Genomic DNA, 21,883 nt, shown 5'->3' with positions numbered 1-21,883 from the left:
ATGTTGAGAGCGGGGAGGACCACACAGAGGTGCCCCGCGGGGAAAATCTAGGAAGTAATAAGGGAAGGAATAGGGCTGCACAGGAGGGCACCACCACCCATACCCCTGCCACACTCACCACACCCTCAGGGTCCACCAGCAGCAGGTGCTTGGGCTGCCCGCTCTGCAGGCCAGTGAGCACGTACTGGCCAGGCGTGGTCGTGCTTTCCCGCACCAGGAAGTCCCCGTTGAGCTGCAGCAGGGCCTCGGCCTCCCGCCGGTTCAGCTTTCCATGGAACCAGGGCTCCCCTCGGAGCTGCTCAGCCATGGCCACTGACTGGGGAGGTGGAGGCACCCGAAGGGCATCTTCAAAAGGCTCTGGGGGTGCAGAGAGAGGACTAGGAGAGGCAGCTGGCACAACACATGTCCAGGACCAGAACCCTCAGGGAGGGGAGGCCAGGAAGGGAAGAGCAGAAGAGGAACCAAGTAGAAAGACAGGATATGGAATGGAGAAGCACTCACTCATGTCAAAGAGGTCTCGGGGCGCACTGCCATTGACAGCGAGATTGGGGGGCCCAGCCCCGCCCCCTGCTTGCCGGGCCTTGTCCAGGTTCTGGATGTTGACATAGGAGGGGTCATCAAAGATCTCTCTGCCTGCTGAGGAAAGGGAGGTTTTCAGGGACCTCAGCCCTGCCCCCTGCACCCTTGGCTCTGGCTCTCTCAGCCCCTTCCATACCTGGGCAGGGTGGCAGAGGTGGCATCTGCTTGTGGACTTCTGGGTCTCCCCCTGCAGGCTGCCCCACAGGCTGAAGGAACAAAAATAAGGTGAAACCAGAGGCCCTCACCAGCCACTCCTATCCCAGGCCCAGTCCACCTCTATCAAAGCAACTTACCAGCGTAGCTCCCAGGTGGCTGGGGTTCTGGGCACTGGGCAGAGTGGGTCGAGCAGGCCCCTGGGGGGCTCCTTCCCGAAGCCTCATGTCCACCACCCCCCCAAGAGGGGGTTCCTTCCCCGGGAAGTCATTGTAGTATTGATGATCAGGTGGCTCTTCCTCCTCCTCATCCCAAGCTGAGCCATCAAAGCCAGCCATCCTGAGAGGAGGAACAGGAGGGAGTGAGGAATGCGGGTGGGGGGATGGAGGGAGGGGAAAGAAACAATGGCCATGTATTAGGACTTCCTTTGAGGTAGGCCTTAGGCTGAGTGTTTTATATGATCATTTCATCCTCCCCGCACCTCTCTAAGGTAGGATTTCCTTTCCCAGTTTTTAAAAAAACATATTCTTTTATTGACTTCAGAGAGGGAGAGAGAGATAGAAACATCAATGATGAGAGAGAATCATTGAATGGCTGCCTCCTGCACGCCCACACCAGGGAGAGAGCCCACAGCCTCCCATGTGATCTCTTGGTTCACAGGCTGATGCTCAACCACTGAGCCACGCCTCATTTATAGGTGAGGAGAATGAGGGTCAGAGGTGAAAAGATCTGCTCAAGGTCTCCCAGTGAAAGGTGGTTCACCTGAGCTGCAAATTCAGATTTGACTTAAAGTTCATGCCTCTGATCATTACACTGTCTCCTAAGAGGGAGGAGAAACACTAAGCAGCAAGGGGTGGGGGGGTGCTCCAGAATATTTTAATCTCCTCTGCTAAATACCTGCTGGCCGGAGGAAAGGCGAGGAACTCAGGAAAGAGCCACCCTCCCTCACTCAAACTTTCAGAGGCTTCTAGGGAAGGAAAACAAAGAACTAAGGATGGGGAAACAGCAAGAAAGAGGGACAGGACAGGCCAGATACCAGGCCGCTGGCAATGGACGGGCTACAACACGAAGCCCTGGGGGAAAGGAGGGGAGAGCTGGCCCTGCAGCAGGCAGGGCCTCGAAAGGCTTTGCTGAGAGCCACAGGAAGCTGAAGAATAGCAGGAAGTGGGAAGCGGGGGGCACACAGGTTATTTCCTTCCCTGAACCACACTCTGAGCTCCAGTGTGGGAATAGCGGACCTACTTTCCCATTTCCGGTCTGGGGCCCAAAAGCTGCTGGCCCCGCACCCTCCTCCCCGCTCACCTGTCGTGGGGGGTGACCAGCTTGGGCGGGTTCCTGAGGTATTGTTTGAATCGTAACTCGAAGGCCTGGCCAATGGTGCTGATGACGTCCTGAGCGAGCCCTTCCGGACACTCCAGGATGTGGCAGGCTGGGGGCACAGCAGAGACTGTCAGTGAGCTCTGAGGCGGGGTTGCTGGGAGGAGGTGCAGACAAGAGCCCTCCTCCTCCTCCTCCTCCTCCTCAGCAGGAGCCCTGGCTTAGCTCCCCCTGATCCTGCTCACCTGCCTCATGAGAGCTGGCCCCACCCAGCGCTCCCCACCATGCCTCACCTCTCTGATTCACCGGGTCTTTGGCAACATAGGCGACATACTCAGCTGTGTCCTGGAGTGGAGAGAGTGTCAGAAGAGGCCAGTTAGCTAAATCTGACAGCCCCACCCCACTCCTGGCCCCTAGATACCAGTCCTTTTCAGATATCGCCTCCATCTAGCATGCCCGTTTCTCTGGTCAGTACCTTCCCAATCCCTGTCCCTTCCTCTTCTCCCACCACTGTTGCTCTGCTCCCCAACTCACCGGGTCCCCGCCGGACGCAAATGAGATAGATTGCATGTGATGGTTGGCGATGATCTGAGGGTTAGGGCAGGGGATGGAGAAGGAAGGGAATGAGGTGTCAGGCAGCCTCGGGGCTCACCTGAGCGCCCCCCACCCGTGGTCCAGAACCTCGGAGACTCATTCTCATCCTTTTGACTTCTTGCCCTGTGTCCTCCTAATCACCTCCTTCCCTACTGTCCTGCTGCTCCCAAGCCTTCTCTCCTCCTTTCTCACCCTCACAGCCAGGCCCCCGCTCAGCCCTCCCATTAGTGTCTCTGGTCCCTCTGCCCAGCCCCACCAACCTGTTTGCAGTCTGCGGCCATGAGGTTGAGGCTGCTGGTGGAGACGGTGAGAGTGATTGGCATTCCAGCAAATTTCAGGTTACTCCTCCCCAGAATGGAACTGAGTGGGCGGCTACAGGGCTAAGGAAGTACCCAAGGGTCTCAGAAGACAGGGGTTCCCAACCCCCAGAAACCCCCACACTCCTGCCTTTCGGCTTTCTCCCCGCAGGTCCCATCCTTGCCGTCACCCTGCCCCTCCACAGCTCCCAGAAGCATCCCTCACCCCCTCGACCCCTCGTACCTTTCTCCTTCTCGAAGCCCCCTTAGCACCTGGCACAGCCTCACACACCAGACTGATGGCCTCCCTGGGGAAAGAGGGGTGCTCAGACCCGGAGCCGGCCTCTCCCTCGGCTGGGGCTGCCATAGGGCCGGGGAGGGGGAGGGGGAGGGGAGGGCCAGACCAGACTCCAGGGGCACTCCAGGCTCTTTGTCGTGGTGGATTGAATTAAGGGCCTTTAATATTTGATGACACTGAGAGGCCGCTTCCTGGCTGATTGGGTTAGGGCCTCGATAGGCTGGCCCCACCCCCTTCCAGCTACCCAATGTCCCATTCCCTTCCCAAAGGCAGCAGCAACCTTTCATCTACCCCCATTTTCTACTCGAGCCCCAGCTGCCAGCTGCCTCTGCCACCTCCTCCCACAACTCCCAAGGCCGGATGAGTAAGAAGGATCCAGGCCAGAGTTGCCTCTTTTCATTCAGACGTGGACTCATTCCCCTAACTTTTCTCTCAATCCCCTTTACCACCCAAAGATAAACCATCAGCCAGGGACCCACGCCCACCTCCCCGCACCAGCCCCAGGAGGCCCACATTCTGCCCCCTCCCCACTGACCTGGTGACCTGAGTCCGGGTGTTGAAGTCCAGGGCACGCATGGATTGCAGGACCTCCACACAGCCCATGTACTGAGGGGAGGAACGGGAGGTTATCAGTCAGCCGCCCCCATCCCCTTCCCAAAGGGCCCTAGGATTTTTCTCTACAGGGTCCCTAAGGGAAGTAAAGATGAATACGTTCTGCCACAGCCCACACCATGCAAGACAACAGGGAACGAGCAGAGGAGGAAAGGGCAAGCTGGGAGGCCCTCACACCGCTGGGAAGAGAACTGGGAGTGATGGGCGCTGGGTGGGATGAAGTGACATCTCTAGAAAAGGGGGAGGAGACTGGAGGGAACAATCAAGAGCCACTCATTCCAACACTTACTAAGGGCCTCCCAGGGGCTGGGCATTGTGCTAGGCATGGCAGGGGGTGCGGGTGGGGTGGGGGTGGGGTGGGGGAGCCACCAGAAGGAAGGGGGACCCTGGCGGAGCTGGAAGGGGCTGCAGAATCAGAGAAGGAGCAAGACAGGTTTAGGAAAAAGGACGCTGAAACCAAGCGAGTTGCTGGGGAAGAGCAGGAAGAGAGAGATCCAGCAAAGCCAGAGTGGGCAGAGGAGCTGGAGAGGCCTGGGAGGGAGGACTTTCACTCACCCGAACCAAGTAGGAAACCCCGGGTCCCATGACTTTGTCGTTAGGATGCAGCCAGCCCCGCGTGGGCTTATTGACAAAGCTCCCGTGGCGGGTCCACTCCTCGCCCCCCAGCTGGCCCCCTTCCACCCGAGTCCTGCGCCCGCCGCCTCCACTCAGCTTGTTCATGTCCTGGAGGAGGGGCAGGGGGCCTGAGTCTGGCACGGCTGCCCCGGCGACCCCCTCCCCATCCTCGGCCACCCTGCCTGGCTCCCCCTTGGGCCCCGGGCGTGCCCCAGCCGGGTTGGCCAGCTTCAGGTTGCTCATCCGGGGGAAGAAGGAGCACAGGGTAGTGGGACTGTCGTCCCCAGCCTGAGGTGGCAGGATGGGCCCCAGGGAAGAGGCCGAGGGGGACGGCAGCTCCTCCGGTGGGCTGGACCCTGAGGCCCCCTCCTCCAGCGATGACAGAGACTCATTCCGGAGTGGGTTGTACTTGGGCTTGGGGGGCAGGAGATCCATGGCTGGAGTGAGAGGGAGGCTGCAGCCCAGCCTGGCCCCCCTGCCAGTCAGGGCAAGGGGGCCAGGCAGGGGGCATCCCCAGGCCCTTAGCCTGAGTGGCCCTTTATGGCCCCGGGATCCCAAGGGTCCTGGGAAGGAAGAGGGACAGTGGCTCCAATGCCTCTGGCTCCCCCAGTTCAGACACAAACAGTTTCAAGCCCCATCCCCGCCCAGCGTGGAGCCTCTTCTCTGGCTGAGAGAGGAGCAGGCTGGACCGAGAGCTGCCAGGCTCCTCCCCAAGGGCGGGGACTAAGGGGAGAGGCCAATCCCGAAGACAGTGCTGACTCACAGGCTCGGAGGGGCAGAGCCCCCACCACGGCCCCCATCCAGAACGCGTGCAGAGGCCGAGCCACCCTCGCCCACCCCCACCCCCAGACAAACAACTAGTATCTGGGGAAGAGTAAAGTGGGGGTGGGAGGGAAGGGGGAGAAGGAAAGGAGGGGAAGAAGAGGAGGTCTGGCTCAGTCCAAACCGGACAAGGGCAGGCCAGAGGGAGCAGGAAGCTGAGGGAGGGTAGGGGGGGAATGAGGGAGGAAACAGAGGCAGCTGGGGTGGAAAAGGGAGGGGATCCCAGAGCTCAGCATTTCCCTTCCTGTTAGATGGAACACAAACCCCCACCCCCACCCCCATCACACAGCGGGGTGGTAGCCCCAGGGAGCCTGGGCCATTAGCACCCTCACTAGACAGCTGTGAACAGGAGTAAAGAAACGGGGAGAGGAGCCCTGGCTGGGTGGATATGTTGGTGGAGCATCGTCCCAGGCAGGGCACAGACCCAGGCCAGGCACATACAGGAGACAACCGGTCAATGTTTCTCTCTAACATTGATGTTTTTCTCTCTCCCTCCCTTCTCTAAAATCAATAAAAATTTGATGAAATGGGGAAAGGAGCCCGCTGGGTAGCTGAGTTGGTTAGGGCATCGTCCCAATACACCAAGGTTTTGGTCAGGACACATACAAGCAGCAACCAACGAATGCATAAATAGTGGAACAAAAAAACACGATGTCTTCTCTCTCTCTCTCTCTCTCTCTCTCTCTCTCTCTCTCCGCCCCCCCTCCTTCCCTCCCTTTCTCTCTCTAAATCAATAAATTTTTAAAAAAGAAAAAAGAAATGGGGAAAGGAAGAAAGTGGTCCCAGAGGATAAGGAGAAGGGCCAAGAGGAAGGGCACAGCTGGTGAGGCACCGGGAGAGGAGCTGGAGCCGCGGGCGGGCTGGTGGCACCTACGATGCCAGGAACAGTAGCCCACAGACAAGCACTGTCCTGCCCCCTTTCCACAGGCCTGGTTAGCAAAGCCAGCTGTCCAGGGTAGAAGGGGGGGGCAGGGCACTGACTCCAAGGTCAGCTCCCCCTGTTTGCGGGGATGACCACCAGGGGACACAGTTCTCTCATACCCAGGGCACAGTCTGGCTGGAGGAGGTGGGAGCGTGAAACGGAGACCATGAAGGGACAGGGGGGCAGAAGACAAACTATGCCAAGTACAGGAGAAAGGAGTGCCAAGAGAAGACGGGCCGAGGCTGGACACGGGGAACCCATCCCAAACCCACGCTTCCCACCCACAGCTTCCTGCCGCAGCTCTGCGTGAGGGGGCCATAGAGGAAGTTGGAAAGTGACCCAAGAGGAAGTAGTAAAATACATATACCCCCTGAGCTCACCTCGGAATCACCTATCCTTAAATTACTTCAGCAGATAAAAGTATGCAAATAACCATGTGATGTGCTAAGCTCGTCACCTCCCCCGGCCCTCAGCAGAGGAGAGCTGTCCTGGCATCCCCCATTCCGGAAGAGGGATTCTCTCCGTCTGCTTCCCGAGGCTCAGCGCCCGGGCATCCAGAGCACAAGGAAAGGGTTCTGCCACCACCTCACACACGCAAACACACACCGGGGTGTCTTCATCTTTAGAGACGGGCATCCTGCAGAAGCCTGCAGCACCCACAGGCAGCGAGTGACCAACAGGTGTGGGCATCTGGGGGCAAAGTACGAGGAGGTGGGGCTCCTTCTGCATAGAAAGCAAGGAGACTGTCCACGGGCGGGCGACTGGGTGTGGGGAGAAGCGGCATGCGCCTTCCCAGCCCAGCGGGGAGGAGGAGGAGGCAAGAGCGGGAAGTAGCAGGAAATGTGGAAAGCCTCAGGAATGTTTCCAGAAAGGAAGGCTGGGCAAGCGGGACCAGAAGGAATGCCCAGACAAGAACTCTGGTTAGGGGGAGGGTCAGGGCCAGAGCAGTGGTGGAGGCTGAGCAGAACCCTTAAAAAAAAAAAATCAAACAGCAAAAAGGTCACTGCCCCTTACTCTCCCCCCCACCCCCCAAGACACCGTTTTCTGATGGTGGAAAATTTTCGCTCCTTTCACAGTCAAATCAGTGCCCTACCCAAACCCCTTGATACAGGTATGAGACAGAACAGCTGGTCCTGGGATGGGTGGGTCCTGGGGAGGGGAACTCAGGGAGTGGGGCCAGAGGTCTGAGCAAGCCTCCCTTCCCCGCTCCTGCCAAACCCCAAGCCCAGCCCCCTTCGGGGAGCCACCCTTGGAAGGGGGTTCAGGAAAGGAAAAGGGCTGTCTCTACGCTCACTCCTCAGACCCAGAGGTGTTAACTCTGCCTTCCCACCTGGTGGGTGGAGCATGCAGGAAAACTGAGCCCAAAGCCCGAGAGAGAAAAGGAACAGGGAAACATGAGCAGATGGAGCTTGTGGGGTTGAAGGCAAAGCTTCTGAGGTGAAGACCTGGGTTCCACAAGGATAAATCTCCCGAGGGAGGGCAGTCCTACGGCCCGTGCTTTGGAGACTTCTAGGAGGCCAGGCTCTGGGCGATCCGACGTGGACTAAGGAAGGGGCGGGGCTCCTAGAAGGGCCGAGCCTCTCGGAAGGCGTGGTTCCGCCAATTCGAAGACCGTGGTGCTTTGGGCAGGGTTCTGCCCTTTCGGGAGAGAGGCTTTTTGGTGGGCAGCTGTGAGCCAGCAGGGAACCGTCGCGCTGAGGCGGAGTTTCGGGGCATCGGAAGGACTAACGTGGGGTTTCGTGGAGTGGGGCTGGAAAGCACGTCTAGGGGTGGGACTTCCAGGAAAGCTGGGCGACAGGGTGGGGTCGGGGACAATAAGTAGAAAACCACACAGGGTTCAGGGATAAAAAGCCCCCCGAGGCTGGGAGGTGGGACTTCCGGGGAGGGGGTCTTAGGGGGCGGGGCTTGTGAATGAAGACCGGAAGTAGGGTCCCGGGAGAGGGGTTCCGGGGTGGAGGAGTGGGTCACCTAAGGAGGAAAAAAAGTTCCCACTCACCAGGGCCTCATGGAGTCTCCGCACCGCGCCGCGGGATGATTTGGTTCTGGATCACGCCAGTGCCTCCTTGGGTCGCTGCTCCAACTTTCTCCCCGGGAAGGCCTCCCTGGAGAAACTTTATTACACTCACTTCCGGCCTCGCTAACCCCTGACCCTCTACCCCACCGTCCTTCACCCGTCCCACTTTCCGGGATCAGCCAATGGCAGTGCGGGAACGGTCACAGAAGCAGTTCTAGCCAATAAGAGGCCTATTTTTTACCTCAGCTCGTCCTTGATAAACGTAACAAGTGCGCTCCAATAAGGACTCGACGAGAAGCAAATGTAAGCCAATAGGAGGCTTGGAGATGGAGTTGTCCCGCCTTACATCGAAGGGACCAATAGGAAGTGCAGGCGGCGTGTTTGAAAGTGAGGCCAAAGTGGGTGGGAGCGCGTGCTGCTGGGAGTTGTTTGGAGGTTGGCGGCGCGGGGCTGACGATCTCAGACAGAGCGATCATGTCGCACAAACAGATTTACTATTCGGACAAATACGACGATGAGGAGTTCGAGTACCGGTTAGTGCCGGCGTGGGGGCCGTAACGAGGGGGTGAGCTTTGACAAGTGAGGGCACGAGGAGTTAGTAACTAGGACTGAAGAGGCAGAATGGGCGCGTGCGCAGCAGGTTAACGGGATGGGGTGGGGGGTGGTTGAGAGCGTAAAGCGCATGCGCGAAGGGTAGGCGACGCGTGTAAAAGTACATAACAGCACGGAATTCCGTGTAAGCCCTCTTGCGGGGGGTGTAGGTGGGCGTGGTGAGTGTTAGCCTGCAGACCACCTTCGCCCCTTGGGGTTCCTGGATCACTGTAAACCGCATTGAGCACGTTGAACTTGCCTTTTTAAGACTGCTTGTATCACGGCAACACCATAAAACATGGAACCCACTGGGAAACGGGGGCAAAGGCGGAGCTCGAATTTCCCTCGCGTCTTCAATGCCCGGGGAGTTACCGAGCGAGTGTCCCTCATTAATTCATGAAAATGGGGCGTGGTTGTCCGGCTTGGATTAGGAGGGGGGCTTCGAGGACCTGGGATGTAATAAAACTGGCCAGGAACATTGAGAAAAGGCTTAACATGGACCCAGTCGATACCCTTCAAATATTTGAAGGGGATTCGTCTAGGAAACAATCGTGGAGTGTTTATAGATTCTACTAAAGTACAAGGGTGAGCATGGTGTCTGCTTCCAGCAAACCTAAAATAATCTGTGGGAATACAGACTTCAGGAAGAAGGTGGTGATTGGTGTGATATAGATACTTAGGGATTGTGAAGGGAGCACATACGATTTGCCACGGACGGTGAGGAAAGGAACCCCTACAGGGTCTGCATTGGATAAACCCTAAATTCACAGTTCTAGAGTAGGAAATCGGAAGGGGTTCTACAAATGTTGGCATTCCACTAATTGTATTGAGTGTGATACTTAACACCTTCTGGTGTGTACCTTGTCTTCTCAATTGACGACCGTAAAATGGAAACTTGCTTGTGTTTCTTCTCCAGTCTAGCACGGGGCTCTGGACCCTCTGGCTGGAGAGCTCCGCCCGTGCTGACAAATAAATACATTAATCATCTTGATGCCAGGTCCGTGGGGATTTAAATGCATGAATCATCTTGATGCCAGGTCCGTGGGAAAAGGCCCAGGCCATGCTGGACCCAGTTAACTTCCTTCTCCTCAGCTGTTTTCTTCTGCACCTGAACTGAGCTAACTGAAACTGTGCTAGTAACACATGGCAGGGCCAGGGAGGAGAGGTCGCCAGGCTCGCCCTTGAAGGTGTAAGGCTTGGCAATGGTATTTAAGGTTAAGAAAAGCTTTGGTGTTTTGGTGGGGGTTTTGGTTTGGGGTTTTGTTTTTTGTCTGATCAGTTATTGAAGCTAGTCTTTGTGCCAGGGGCTTGTTAGACTGTTAGCTATTTTCAGACAGTTAGACTAGAACAGATTCTTTAGGGAAAAAATCTGTTACTAGTACATTTTCATTTAGCATGATAAAGTCCATCTGGGTTAGCCTAATTCAAGTTAGAGTAATAATTTCTTGGCCATGAAAAGAGACTTACCCTTGGTTAGGAAAGCATGAAGTTTCCCAAAGGAAGTCTCATGGCACAACCCTTCAGAGTTAGGAAAATGAAATGAAGAATAGACTTTAAAGGCTTCGGCATCGACATTATTTCATCCTTTGTGCTGGCTCTTCCACGTAGCACTACATATTAGGCCTTTCTTCTTCACAAGAATCACTTCTCTTCCGCATCAATCCTGTTCAAAACCGCCTTAATTATTAGTACCCTGTGTACTGTGGGGCCCCCATTGTATTGTTTTAGAATCATCAACTAGAAGACTGAGCTCCAGGAAGGCAGTGTATCAACAGTGCCTGAAATTTAGGTGCTCGTTCACTTGAGTTATTAATTAGTACTTTTAAATATACTTTTGTGAGGATTCACATAAGTTGGCCTTTATTTCTAGCTGCCTGTATCCCACAATAAGATTAACTCCCTGCCATCAGAAACTGGTTTCTCTTTTCTTTTGTCTCTTGGCTTTGTATGCAGGCAGTTACCTAACAGACTGTACCCAGTACTGACAAATTTCCTACCTTCCCCTGTTTCTGTTACAGGCATGTCATGTTGCCCAAGGACATAGCCAAGCTGGTCCCTAAAACCCATTTGATGTCTGAATCTGAATGGAGGAATCTTGGTGTTCAGCAGAGTCAGGGATGGGTCCATTATATGATCCATGAACCAGGTCAGTGCAATGGCTGAAAGAACCATGGAGGGCTGTTTCACTGAGGAAATGATGGTCACATAACCCAACGAAATAAGGGGAAGGTGGGGGTGGTTCGCCGGTTTCTTACCCCACCCGTCATCTAGAAAAATTGGACCAAAAATAGAGTGAAATATATGGGAAGTTCAGAGACCAGCTGTTACTGAAAAACCGTTAGTGTCTAATTCACTCTCTTTTTAAGGCCACATAATACTCTGGGAGAGATTAGGGTCCCTACTTCATTGTCCATCAGAAAGAATTCTTGGATGTGTTCCAAATAAGCCAAGGAAAGTATATTTCCTGATAAGACACCAGACACCAAGCTGTCAAGCAAAACTAATAAAGGACACCCTGGGGCTTCACAAACATAGCAAAAAAACTGATATTAACAAATCTAAACTTGGCAGACAGGCCAGGCTTATGGGTCTGCTTCTAAAGCCACATGCTTAAATAAATCTTAATTTAGTTATCAAGGTCCGAGTGGGGGATAGCTGGGAAATGGGAGTGGGTTACCCTATAGATTGTGCGTAGAATGGTGTTCGTTTGTCTCTTAGATTTCACTCACTCTTTCAGAACCTCACATCTTGCTGTTCCGGAGGCCGCTGCCCAAGAAGCCAAAGTAATGAAGCTGGCGAGCCACTTTCCAGCCTCTAGCTTTACTCAGCTGTCCTCACTTGCTAACAGCTTTCTGATAACATGTTGCCTTCTTGTTTCTCACTTCGCTATTTAAAGGATGTTTAAAATACACTGTTTGAAATGTGCTGGTGACTGCTTTGCTTCTTAAGCAGAGCAGAGCCAACAGCAGCACTGCCAGCCGAGGAGTGCTCTGTGGACTGCAGCCTCAGCTGTGTGACCCCTGAAGCCATGATGAGTTCTATGTCCAGCAGAACACACGTGGCAGATGGAGGAAGCATCTGAGAATGAGACCATGGCTGTAACAGGGATTGTGTGAATTTGCTGTTTTGTTTTGTTTTCCTGCCAGGTGTATGTATGGGGATTTGTGTTTCAATGTATTGGAAACTTTCCATTTTATTCAAGAACTCTATTTCATGTTAAAAGTCTTGATTAAAGAGGAATTTTTTTTATAATCTAATTCTCTGCTTGTAAAGGTTTTTTCCCCTCTCAGGGTGAGCATCACATTCAATATATGGTTCTAATTATACGCCCTTCACCTAGATAATGAAGCTCAGCTTTGCTGATAATGAGGTTTATTTCAACAGTCAGGTAACTGGTCTTTAATCTTAAAAGCTGACATGCTGTCAAACATGGCTGAAATATATTTTGATCTAACTACTGGCCAAAGGTATATAGGGATAACATCATCTCATCAAAACAAGTGAACTGTTTCCCACAGTCAGGGATGCTGCCTTTAATATAGTCCCAGTATTTGAAGGGCACACGAGGGTAAGTGGGGAGGCCATCAGCCACGGGCTGGTAGTGTGCTCCGTTCCTGCCTGGCCTAAGGCTCCGGCACACCTATGGCCTCTTCACTGCACATTGGTTGGGAGTTTTCAGTAGTTCTCACTTTGGCTGAGCATTGGGATCCTCGGAGTAGCTTTAAAAGTACTGATTTGTAAATCATTCCTAAAGGTGTTGACTTAATTGGCCGGGAGTGTGGCCTGGATGTGGGGATTTCAAGCATTCCTATGCAGGTAGATACAGCACTAACTTTTGAGAAAACAGGAAACTAGCTGTTCAAGAAAACACTTCACTAAATCATAGCTTACCCTCTACTTTTAAAAATAACAGTAGTGCTAAGTAAGGGAGATTAATCTACCACCTTTCCCTGTCTTCCATCCGTTTGTTCCAAGAGCAGTACAAGTGTAGTTCCTGGACCGGAAGCATCAACATCATCTAGAAACTCATTAGAAATGTATATTCTTGGACTCCACCCTAGACTTAACTGAATCAGAAACAACGTGGTTGGACCCAGCGACATTTTAACAAGCTTTCCAGGTGATTCTGGTGCATGCTTAGCTTGAGAAGCCACTGATAAAGGATTGGACCAGAGCTGATGTTTGAATGGGTGTGTGTGTTTTGTTTTGTTTTGGGGGGGGAGAGGGTTACCTCCAAAATATCACCTTTATTAATCATCAAGATAATAAAGCACGTGGCTTATGTCATTAGGCAAGTAGGGTTTTATTTTTTTAGAGCTTGAGAAAGAATGGTATAGAAGCTTGGTTCTACCATTCACTTAATTTTGTGTTTTTTGTGTGGCATCCCTTCACCTTTCTGAGCCTGTTGCCCATCTGTAACGCAGACATCATATCTATCTATCTTAAAGGGTTTTTAGGAGTCATATGAGGCTGACCAGGTGTGGTTCAGCAGTCTTCCAAATGATGAATGGATTCTAAACCTTTACTACAAAAAAACCAAGTCCACAGACCAGTAGCATCATCATGACTGAGAACTTGTTAAATACAGATCTCAGGCCCCCCTCAAGATCCCCAGATGAATAGTAAGAACATTAAGGTTTGGTGGGCACTTTTAGACCACAGGCAATTGAATGAGAGTAAGGAGAGTAGTACAAAGTGGGCACGTGGCACTCCCTAGTCGCTGCCATCACTTGCACTTGCAAAGCAGTAACAGGTGATGGATGCTTAAACTAAGCACATCTGGAGCAAGGTGGGGCAAAGCTCTGTCCTGTCAATGAGGCTTAAATAATTAGCTTTATTGTTCATATCAGAGACAAATGAAAGTCTACACACTCAAAGCTCACCTCCAAGATCTCCCTACCTCACAGGCAATGCTGACAATTATTGGTGTCCCTCCATCTGCTATAATAAATCCCTTCAGACACCAGTAGCAACTCCTGACCCCTTGGCCAATAACAGGGTTATGGCTAATGAAAACAGCCGTGCACGCGAGAATCTGAATACAAAACAAAGGTTAAAGTCAAGCCTCCCTTTATTTCTAACAGCAGAAAGCACCCCAAAATCCTTAGAGCGTCTCCCACCACCGCTCCTTTCGCGCCCCTGCCCTCCTGCCAGGCCCCCCCTCCTCGTCCGCACCACCAACCCCTGAGCCCGGCCTCCACATTTCCGGGCAAAGGGCGACCACGTGGTTGTCGCTAATGACAACCCGGCACTGCTCCCGCCCGCTGGCTAAGGCTCGCGAGTGACAGTCGACTTCACCAATGAACACGTGAAGGTAGTCTGAGCGACAGCCCAAATGACCAATGAATATGCGGTAAGTGTGGCTCTGAGGTGGGACTGTGAGTACGGAAGCTGTCCTGGGACAAGAGGAAAGGAGAGAGGGAAAGACCTGGTGAAGGGGCTGAAGCAGGTGAGAACCTGAGAGAACTCAGTTGTCAGGAGAGTGGTGGGAAGAGGTGGGATTCGGGCTAGAAAGGGTGCGGAAGCCACAGAAGAAGGCGGCTGAGTTCTGGTCTGGGTGGAGGAAGGGAACGTATTTAAAGGGCCCAAGTCCCAGGAGCAGGTAGACATTTAAAGGGACAGGTGCCCCAAAGAGAAGAGACATTTAAAGGTGTAGTTGCCCAAGATAGAGCAGACCCGAGGAGCCGAGCTCGGCGGACACTAGACCTTTTAAAGTGGTAGCTGGAGCAGGACATTTTAAGACGAGAGCCAAGCTTAGAAAACATTTAAAAGAGGCATGGGCTGGATTTTGAGAACATGTTTACTAAAGAGGCAGGGATAAAGGCGTCAGTTGTCAAGGGCCTGGTGAGGAAGACCATGCCCTCCTGCTCTCCCCCATTTTCCTTTCTGGCTCCTCCAGGTTGCCTCGACCCCGGACCCCCTGTTCCCAGGCTATGGCCCCCAGTGCCCTTTAGATCTGGCGGGACTCCCGTGCTTGCGCCCCCTATTTGGGGGTCTGGGTGGCTACCGGAGGGCCTTGCAGAGGGGCAGAGAAGGCAGGACCATGGCATCTAGGGCCTCTGCCCCTCCCCCAGGGCGCAGCGTGACGGCGGGCATCATCATTGTTGGAGATGAGATCCTCAAGGTGTGTCTGGGACAGAAGAGGGGGGAGGGCGGGGCGTTCTCCTGTCCTTAAGAGTCTGCTCCACATTGTGTTGAAGGAGGGTGAACCAGGGTGGGGGTCCCCTTGCTGCCCTAGGATTCTGGGGTGAGTCCAGAGTGGTGGAGGAAAAGTGACCCTCATTCTGTTATTCCGTTGAAAAGCTTACAGCAAAGTTTCTACAGTTTGCCAGGCAGTATGGTATGGGGATGAGGGGCTTTACAGAAATGACAGGGAGTCAGCATGCGAAGGAGGTATAGGTGCATGTATTACTTAAAAGTTAAATCCAACCTAATTGAGGAATGATCCCAGGCACGCAGCAGAGTGGGTGGGATAGAAGGAAAGTACCAGAAGAGAGAGATCCCTTCTGAATAATCAGGGAAGTCATGGTAGGCATCAGGTTTGTAATAGTAATAGTGATCCTTATTTTTTTAATGCTTACTAGGACCTGGCAGTGAGATTATTACATCATATATATGATTTTACTAATCCTCACAACAACCCCATGACATTGGTACTTTTATATGTGTGTGTGTGTGTGTGTATATATATATATATATATATATATATATATACACACACATATAAAAGAGAGAGAGATAGAAACATCAATGATGAGAGAGAATCACGGACCAGCTGCCTCCTGCATACCCCCTATGGGGACTGAGCCCGCAACCCGGGCATGTGCCCTTGACCAGAATCAAACCCAGGACCCCTGAGTCCACAGGCCAATGCTCTATCCACTAAGCCAAACCAGCCAGGGCTATAAGTCTTATTAATATATTATGAGACTAAGGCTCAGAGAGGTTGAGAAACTTGCCCCAAGTAACACAGCTAGGAAGCGCTAGATGGACTTGATTCTCACTCCAGAGCAACCACTTAACCACTAACCTCTGTAGAACAATAGTGGAGATGGGGCTGGGCAAGAAGATTGTATACATACCATAGACAGCCTCAAATATTCTGCAAAAGAATTTGAACTTTATTCTGTATATGGTTGGAAACAACAAATGGCTTTTAAGTCCAAGAGTGATGCAATCACAGTAACACATTAGGAAGGGTATTCAGGAGGCACCAGGCAGAGCCCTGCGGCTGGAGCTGGGAGCCTGGCCAGGAGGCTGTTGCAACTATTCAGGTGAAAGGTGCCAAAGACCTGCTTGGTGGCAGTTGGGACAGAGAGAAGAGAGCAGATGGGGACGTATTTCAGAAGTGGAGCTGACAGCATAAAGGGCCTGACTGGCTGTGGACAGTGTCTGGAGATGCCAATAACAGCCAGGGCTAGGGTGAAGATGCCCAGTCAGCATTTGACGCCAGGGGACTGAGACTGTCCGGGTTGGTGAGGAAGTAGAGAAGTTGTCACATGGGATTGATCACTGAATTCATCAACCTGGATGAGGTCAAGGTCACAGTGCAGAGAGGGAGGCCCCAGATATATCACATCATCCCTGACTCCATTCACATGGATCAGGGGTCCTCAAACTACGGCCCGAGGGCCACATGCAAATACAAATATTGTATTTGTTCCCCGTTTTGTTTTTTTACTTCAAAATAAGATATGTGCAGTGTGCATAGGAATTTGTTCATAGTTTTTTTTTTAAACTATAGTCCGGCCCTCCAACGGTCTGAGGGACAGTGAACTGGCCCCCTGTTTAAAAAGTTTGAGGACCCCTGACATGGATCGTCTCACTCTGGTGCCCAGTCCAGAATTCTTGGCAGCCTGAGGTGGCATCCCCCAGAGAGCAGAGTGCCCCACCATCACGCAGATGCGGCTTCCATCCCCGCCCCCTTTGCCCTTCCTCCCACAGCACTGACGCTCATCTTCCCCATCTCCAATCTCCCAGGGACACACTCAGGACACCAACACCTACTTCCTGTGCCGGACACTGCGCTCCCTGGGGGTCCAGGTGTGCCGAGTCTCTGTCGTCCCCGATGAGGTAGCCACCATCGCTGCCGAGATTACCTCTTTCTCCAGCCGCTTCACTCACGTCCTCACGGCGGGGGGCATCGGTCCCACTCATGATGATGTGACCTTTGAGGCAGTAGCACAGGCCTTTGGGGATGAGCTCAAACCACACCCTGAGCTGCAGGCCGCCATCCAGGCCCTAGGCAGGCAGGGCTGGGAGAAGCTGTCACTGGTGCCCTCCTCTGCCCGCCTGCATTACGGCACCGACCCTCACACTGGCCGCCCCTTCAAATTCCCACTGGTCTCGGTCCGCAACGTCTACCTCTTCCCCGGCATCCCAGAGCTGCTGCGGCGGGTGCTGGAGGGGCTGAAGGGACTGTTTCAAAACACAGCCGTTCAGTTCCACCTGCGGGAGCTGTATGTGGCCGCTGACGAGGCCTCCATCGCCCCCATCCTGGCTGAGGCCCAGGCCCACTTTGGACACAGGCTTGGCCTGGGTTCCTACCCCGACTGGGGCAGCAACTACTATCAGGTGAAGGTGACGCTGGACTCACAGGAAGAAGGGCCCCTGGAGGAATGCCTGGCCTACCTGACCGCACGTCTTCCTCGGGGATCGCTGGTTCCCTACGTACCCAACGCCATGGAGCAGGCCAGTGAGGCTGTATACAAACTCGCCAAGTCAGGTAGGGGCCTCTGGTGGGGGGGAGGGCAGAGGTACCAACCCACAGGTGCCACCCTAGGTCTAGGAGAAGGTAGAAGATGACGACAATTGATTCATTCATTCTCCCGATAAATTTTTTTTAATATATTTTATTGATTCTTTACAGAGAGGAAGGGAGAGGGATAGAGAGTTAGAAACATCGATCAGCTGCCTCCTGCACACCCCCCACTGGGGATGTGCCCGCAACCAAGGTACATGCCCTTGACCGGAATCGAACCTGGGACCTTTCAGTCCGCAGGCCGACGTTCTATCCACTGAGCCAAACCGGTTAGGGCTCTCCCGATAAATACTGAGTACCCACTTTCACCAGCACTGTGCTGGGTGTTGGGGAGATAGCTCGATAGGACAGATGTACACCCACTCCATGGACAAGTAGTGTAGTAGGAAAGGTAAACTTCGAACAGATAATGATGCATGAGACATCAGTGTGAGGGGGATGGCACAGCCAGGAGCTCGGCCTTGCTCTGGGGTCAGAGAAGGCTTCTCTGGGCGAGTGATGAAGAAGCTGCATGACAAGGAGCCTTCGGCCAGACCAGGAGTGGGGCCCACAGTGTGAGAGGCACAGAGGAAGCAGGAGGTTTAGGAGAAGGGAAAGAAACCAGGACCCTGGAGGGGGAGACACTGAGAGGAGAAGTCGCTGAATGGCGGGCGGGGAGCAGACTCTGCCGGCCTCGTAGGCAGCATGAAGGAATCTGGACTTTATCCTAGAAAACATTGAAGGGTTTTAAGCAACAGCATCATGGCTGCATGTGTCACATGGGATTGGTGATGGCCTCTTCCCTACCTGCCTGGCAGGGTCCTCTCTAGGGAAAAAGGTGGCAAGTGCCCTGCAGACCATTGAGACCGCCCTGGCTCGGTACAGGCTCACCCAGCTCTGCGTGGGCTTCAACGGGGGCAAGGACTGCACTGCCCTCCTGCACCTCGTCCATGCAGCTGTGCAGAGGTGAGCCTCTCCGCTGGAGACAAGGCCCCGAGACACCGAGATACCTGATCTGCCCCGTTTTCTGGTCCCCCGTCCTAGGAAGCAGAAGGGAAAAGTGGCGTCTGGGTGGCGTTTGGGTGGGAGTTAGTCATAGGGACCGCTCAGTTCCATTCCCCCACCCTATTTATTGAGCATCTGACACATGCCTGGCCCTGCATGTGGAAGGTCCTGGTCCTGTTGAGGAGGTGAGATTTGCCCACCTGAAACAGGGATGTGTGCTCCAGGTTTGAGAGGTGAGAGATCAGAGCGGGCTTCCTGGAGGAAGTAGGTTGCGATGGATGGGAAAGCCAAGGAAAGGGTGTGCATCCCAGGAGCCAAGGAGAACAGTGCAAGCTCCCTGGAGAGCATTCCCCTGCCCGTGCCGGCCAGCCTGTGGTTTTCTCCCCCTCCCCCACTAGGCAATGCCCTGGCACTCAAGAGCCCCTCCAGATCCTATACATCCGCAGCATCTCCCCTTTCCCTGAGCTGGAGCAGTTTCTACAGGACACCATCAAGAGGTACTAGGGGCCTGAAGGTTGGGGCTCGAAGAGGGGTTTGGAGAAGCCCATTTGTGACCCCCAGCCCTCTTCCTTCCTCAGGTACAATCTGCGGGTGCTGGAGGCTGAGGGCGAGATGAAGAAGGCCCTGAGCCAGCTGCGGGCACAGCACCCCCAGCTGGAGGCTGCCCTGATGGGCACCCGCCGCACGGACCCCTCCTCCTGCAGCCTCTGTCCCTTCAGCCCCACCGACCCAGGCTGGCCCTCGTTCATGCGCATCAACCCGCTGCTGGTAATGCAGAGGGAGGCCTGACTGCCGTCAGTCCTGCCCCCTGTCAGTCATTGCACCCTGGCTTCCTGAGGTAGGGACATTGGAGCCTGGGGCTTGGAGGAAGGGGCCCCACCATCCAAGGAAGGCTGTGCTATTTGTTCATTCCGCCTTTGGACCACTATTTACCGAGCACTCATTCGGTGGCAGGCACTGTGCTTTCGGCTATGGACGGAACAGTGACTTAGACCCGTGCTGTCCACTATGGTAACCGTTAGCCATTTACTTACACTCAAAGCACTGCACACCTTAAAAGGATGGACAGCTTAAAAGGATGGATTTCGGTGGCGTGTGAATTATATCTCAGTTACAAAAATTAAAACACGATTCAAAAGTAGTTCTGCAGTTGCACCAGCCACAGTTGAAGTGCCCACCACTCTAGCACAGCAAGAGAACATTTCATCGTCCCAGAAAGTTCTGCTGGACAGCTGGCTGACACAGACAGAGCCCTTCCTGTCCTCCGGAGCTGACCTGCCACTGGGGGATGGGTTGGGAGTGGAGAGGGACAGGATGAAGGCCTCTCTTTCTCATTGCTTGGCCTACACAGAGCCAGATGTACCAGCCAATCAGATAGCAGGCCCCCCGAGGCCAAGGGAGCAGACGAACCCTGAGTGGGCCCCTTCCCAGGCAGCAGAGGGTGGAGTGGGAGAGGGCAGTGTTTGTGACTCTTCTCCGACTCTGACCTCCCAGGACTGGACCTACAGAGACATCTGGGACTTCCTGCGTCAGCTGTTCGTCCCCTACTGTATCCTGTATGACCGAGGGTAAGGGTGTGGGAAGAGAACGGGTGTCGGGAAACATGTAGGTGCCGAGATAGGGAGAGCCACCTCACCACACCTCTGCCCTCTGTTCCCCGCCTCCAGCTACACGTCACTGGGGAGCCGGGAGAACACGGTGCAGAACCCAGCCCTGAAGTACCTGGGCCCGGGAGGACAGCCCACCTACCGGCCGGCCTACCTACTTGAGAATGAAGACGAAGAACGGAACTCGCGCCTGTGACCGCCACCCCTGCCCACTCCAGAAGAGAAAGAAGGAGGCCGCCCCGGGGTGTCACCTCAATAAACAGTGCCTCTCCTCTCACGTGCCGGTGTCTTCCTGCTCCCAGGGGGATGGGGAAGGCAGAGCGGGCCAGGCCCCTGAGGGGCTGGGAAGGAGCTCACGTGGGTGATCCTGACTGAATGCCAACCACCAGGGGGCAGAAGCAGGGAGTTGTGCCAACCACGGGGGGTACCAGCAACCAGGCAGGGCACCCAAGGTTTCTAGGCCTCAGGCTGGAGGGAGGGAAGCGGAGCTGGCCTGGCTGTGGAGGATGAAAGACGGAGTGGCCAGATCCTCCTCCTCCTAACCCCACCCTCCTTCATGGGGGCTGACTCAGCCCATTCTCAGGCCCAGAACCTTCCCTGTGTCAGACCTTGGGGCCTTTGTCCCCTGTAGTCATGAGCCCTGGGGGGGTGGGGAGGGGCAGTGTTGATAAAAGGTACCAGGGGCAGCTCCCACACCCTCCGCAGAGCTGCTGCCTACATGCAGGCCCGGACACAGCCCCTAGCCCAGGCCCTACCTTTCTCCCTCAGAGGGGCCCTGCCAGACGCTGGGCTCCGGGCGCCTGTTGTAAAGATGGGCTCCAGGTGGGAGGGCCTGCAGCGCACCCTGAGGGAGGTCCTCTACTTCCTCCTCTGCTGCTGGTGTGTCAAGGAGCTGCTGGATTAATGGCAGCAGGAAACTGGCCTCGTGCAGGTGAGCAAGGCAGGACAAGCAGACAGAAGGCATGGCTGCTGCCGCTGTGGCAGAGACTGTCTCCCAGCTTTCTCTTCTCTTTCGTGCCCAGCTCTACCCCCACCGAGACTCCCGGGCCGGCTGCATTGACCAAGGATGGGCCACAAACAAGGAGTGAAGAGCGGATCCCGCTTTGGGTCGGTGCCGTCTGTCTCAGACCTGCCTCATCTCTGGGCCTCCATTTCCAGCCCCCACCTCTGGTGGAGCCCTGGTGCGCGGGACCTTGGCCTGCTGGCTAGGACCCTAACAAGCCTGCAGCAGGACCTGGCACTTCTCCAAGCCTGGCACAGCGAGCCCACCAGCCCAGATGGTTGATCTTGCCGTATCCTCTTAGTGCCAGGAAGGGGCTGCCCGCTAATATCTCTGTTTGAGAATCCCTGCGCTATAGATATAATAAATAGGCCTTGTGGCTAAAAGTTCTCCATGTCAGAAAAAGTCCGCACTGCAAGGGACTTGGAGCCGGGGGCCGAGCAGGGAGGGAAGGAGGTTGTTCTAGATCAGCGGTTCTCAACCTGTGGGTCTCGACCCCTTTGGAGATCCAACGACCCTTTCACAGGGGTCGCCTAAGACCATCGGAAAACACATATATAATTACATATTGTTTTTGTGATTAATCACTATGCTTTAATGATGTTCAATTTGTAACAATGACAATACATCCTGCATATCAGATATTTACATGACGATTCATAACAGTAGCAAAATTAGTTATGAAGTAGCAATGAAAATAATTTTATGGTTGGGGGTC

At 54.1% G+C, this 21,883-nt stretch overlaps 4 protein-coding genes across 9 annotated transcripts in view; 3 read left to right on the top strand and 1 right to left on the bottom strand.

Moving 5' to 3' along the window:
- SHC1 (SHC adaptor protein 1) overlaps positions 1-8,430 on the bottom strand; it is a 10,024-nt gene extending 1,594 nt beyond the window's left edge. Inside the window, exons 1-12 of one of the 4 annotated variants that reach the window (XM_006095083.3) lie at positions 8,205-8,430; positions 4,405-4,572; positions 3,773-3,843; positions 3,184-3,247; positions 2,904-3,023; positions 2,584-2,637; positions 2,343-2,394; positions 2,035-2,161; positions 873-1,071; positions 716-785; positions 502-636; positions 119-357 (exon numbers count right to left, since the gene is read on the bottom strand). In XM_006095083.3, coding sequence (XP_006095145.1) covers positions 119-357; positions 502-636; positions 716-785; positions 873-1,071; positions 2,035-2,161; positions 2,343-2,394; positions 2,584-2,637; positions 2,904-3,023; positions 3,184-3,247; positions 3,773-3,843; positions 4,405-4,569 — 1,296 coding nt within the window. In that variant the 5' untranslated portion in view covers positions 4,570-4,572; positions 8,205-8,430. Of the gene's footprint in view, positions 1-118; positions 358-501; positions 637-715; positions 786-872; positions 1,072-2,034; positions 2,162-2,342; positions 2,395-2,583; positions 2,638-2,903; positions 3,024-3,183; positions 3,248-3,772; positions 3,844-4,404; positions 5,285-8,204 lie in introns of those variants that run through there. The other 3 variants (XM_006095084.3, XM_006095082.3, XM_023759167.1) reach the window with 3 other exon arrangements.
- Positions 8,431-8,605: 175 nt separating this feature from the next.
- On the top strand, positions 8,606-12,065 carry CKS1B (CDC28 protein kinase regulatory subunit 1B). The gene is made up of 3 exons (XM_006095080.3): positions 8,606-8,755; positions 10,832-10,959; positions 11,551-12,065. Exons 1-3 carry the CDS (start codon positions 8,697-8,699, stop codon positions 11,598-11,600), a joined length of 237 nt encoding a protein of 78 aa, XP_006095142.1. The 5' UTR covers positions 8,606-8,696; the 3' UTR covers positions 11,601-12,065.
- Positions 12,066-14,200: 2,135 nt separating this feature from the next.
- On the top strand, positions 14,201-20,442 carry FLAD1 (flavin adenine dinucleotide synthetase 1). Of its 2 annotated transcripts, none has more exons than XR_002830836.1 (8): positions 14,201-14,262; positions 14,713-14,937; positions 16,794-17,538; positions 18,372-18,519; positions 18,957-19,055; positions 19,137-19,396; positions 20,053-20,126; positions 20,226-20,288. XR_002830836.1 is itself a non-coding variant. In XM_006095079.2 (8 exons), the coding sequence occupies exons 2-8, from the start codon at positions 14,857-14,859 to the stop codon at positions 20,359-20,361; spliced, it is 1,473 nt and encodes a 490-aa protein (XP_006095141.1). In that variant the 5' UTR covers positions 14,201-14,262; positions 14,713-14,856; the 3' UTR covers positions 20,362-20,442. The 2 variants fall into 2 exon arrangements, 1 of the variants encoding a protein (XP_006095141.1); XM_006095079.2 differs by having other exon boundaries at positions 19,137-19,326; positions 20,226-20,442.
- A 404-nt stretch (positions 20,443-20,846) lies between these two features.
- Positions 20,847-21,554, top strand: LENEP (lens epithelial protein). 2 transcript variants are annotated; one of them, XM_014461131.2, is made up of 2 exons: positions 20,847-21,095; positions 21,180-21,554. In XM_014461131.2, exon 1 carries the CDS (start codon positions 20,884-20,886, stop codon positions 21,067-21,069), a length of 186 nt encoding a protein of 61 aa, XP_014316617.1. In that variant the 5' UTR covers positions 20,847-20,883; the 3' UTR covers positions 21,070-21,095; positions 21,180-21,554. The 2 variants fall into 2 exon arrangements, with proteins under 2 accessions (XP_014316617.1, XP_014316618.1); XM_014461132.2 differs by having other exon boundaries at positions 20,847-21,096; positions 21,188-21,554.
- Positions 21,555-21,883: the final 329 nt, after the last annotated feature.

The sequence above is a fragment of the Myotis lucifugus genome, unplaced genomic scaffold (genome assembly GCF_000147115.1).
Source record: "Myotis lucifugus unplaced genomic scaffold, Myoluc2.0 scaffold_151, whole genome shotgun sequence".
In the NCBI taxonomy this organism is placed as follows: Eukaryota; Metazoa; Chordata; class Mammalia; order Chiroptera; family Vespertilionidae; genus Myotis; species Myotis lucifugus.
This window is presented reverse-complemented; position numbering and strand designations above follow the sequence as displayed.

What these genes read in the sequence shown, in the direction of transcription:
- CKS1B (XM_006095080.3), top strand. Translation starts at nt 8,697, where the DNA reads ATGTCGCACAAACAGATTTACTATTCGGACAAATACGACGATGAGGAG. An exon ending in GATGAGGAGTTCGAGTACCG is followed by an intron (nt 8,756 to 10,831) that starts GTTAGTGCCGGC and finishes TTTCTGTTACAG; the next exon opens with GCATGTCATGTTGCCCAAGG. An exon ending in TTATATGATCCATGAACCAG is followed by an intron (nt 10,960 to 11,550) that starts GTCAGTGCAATG and finishes TCACTCTTTCAG; the next exon opens with AACCTCACATCTTGCTGTTC.
- FLAD1 (XM_006095079.2), top strand. Translation starts at nt 14,857, where the DNA reads ATGGCATCTAGGGCCTCTGCCCCTCCCCCAGGGCGCAGCGTGACGGCG. An exon ending in GTCCATGCAGCTGTGCAGAG is followed by an intron (nt 18,520 to 18,956) that starts GTGAGCCTCTCC and finishes CTCCCCCACTAG; the next exon opens with GCAATGCCCTGGCACTCAAG. An exon ending in CTACAGGACACCATCAAGAG is followed by an intron (nt 19,056 to 19,136) that starts GTACTAGGGGCC and finishes TTCCTTCCTCAG; the next exon opens with GTACAATCTGCGGGTGCTGG.
- LENEP (XM_014461131.2), top strand. Translation starts at nt 20,884, where the DNA reads ATGCAGGCCCGGACACAGCCCCTAGCCCAGGCCCTACCTTTCTCCCTC.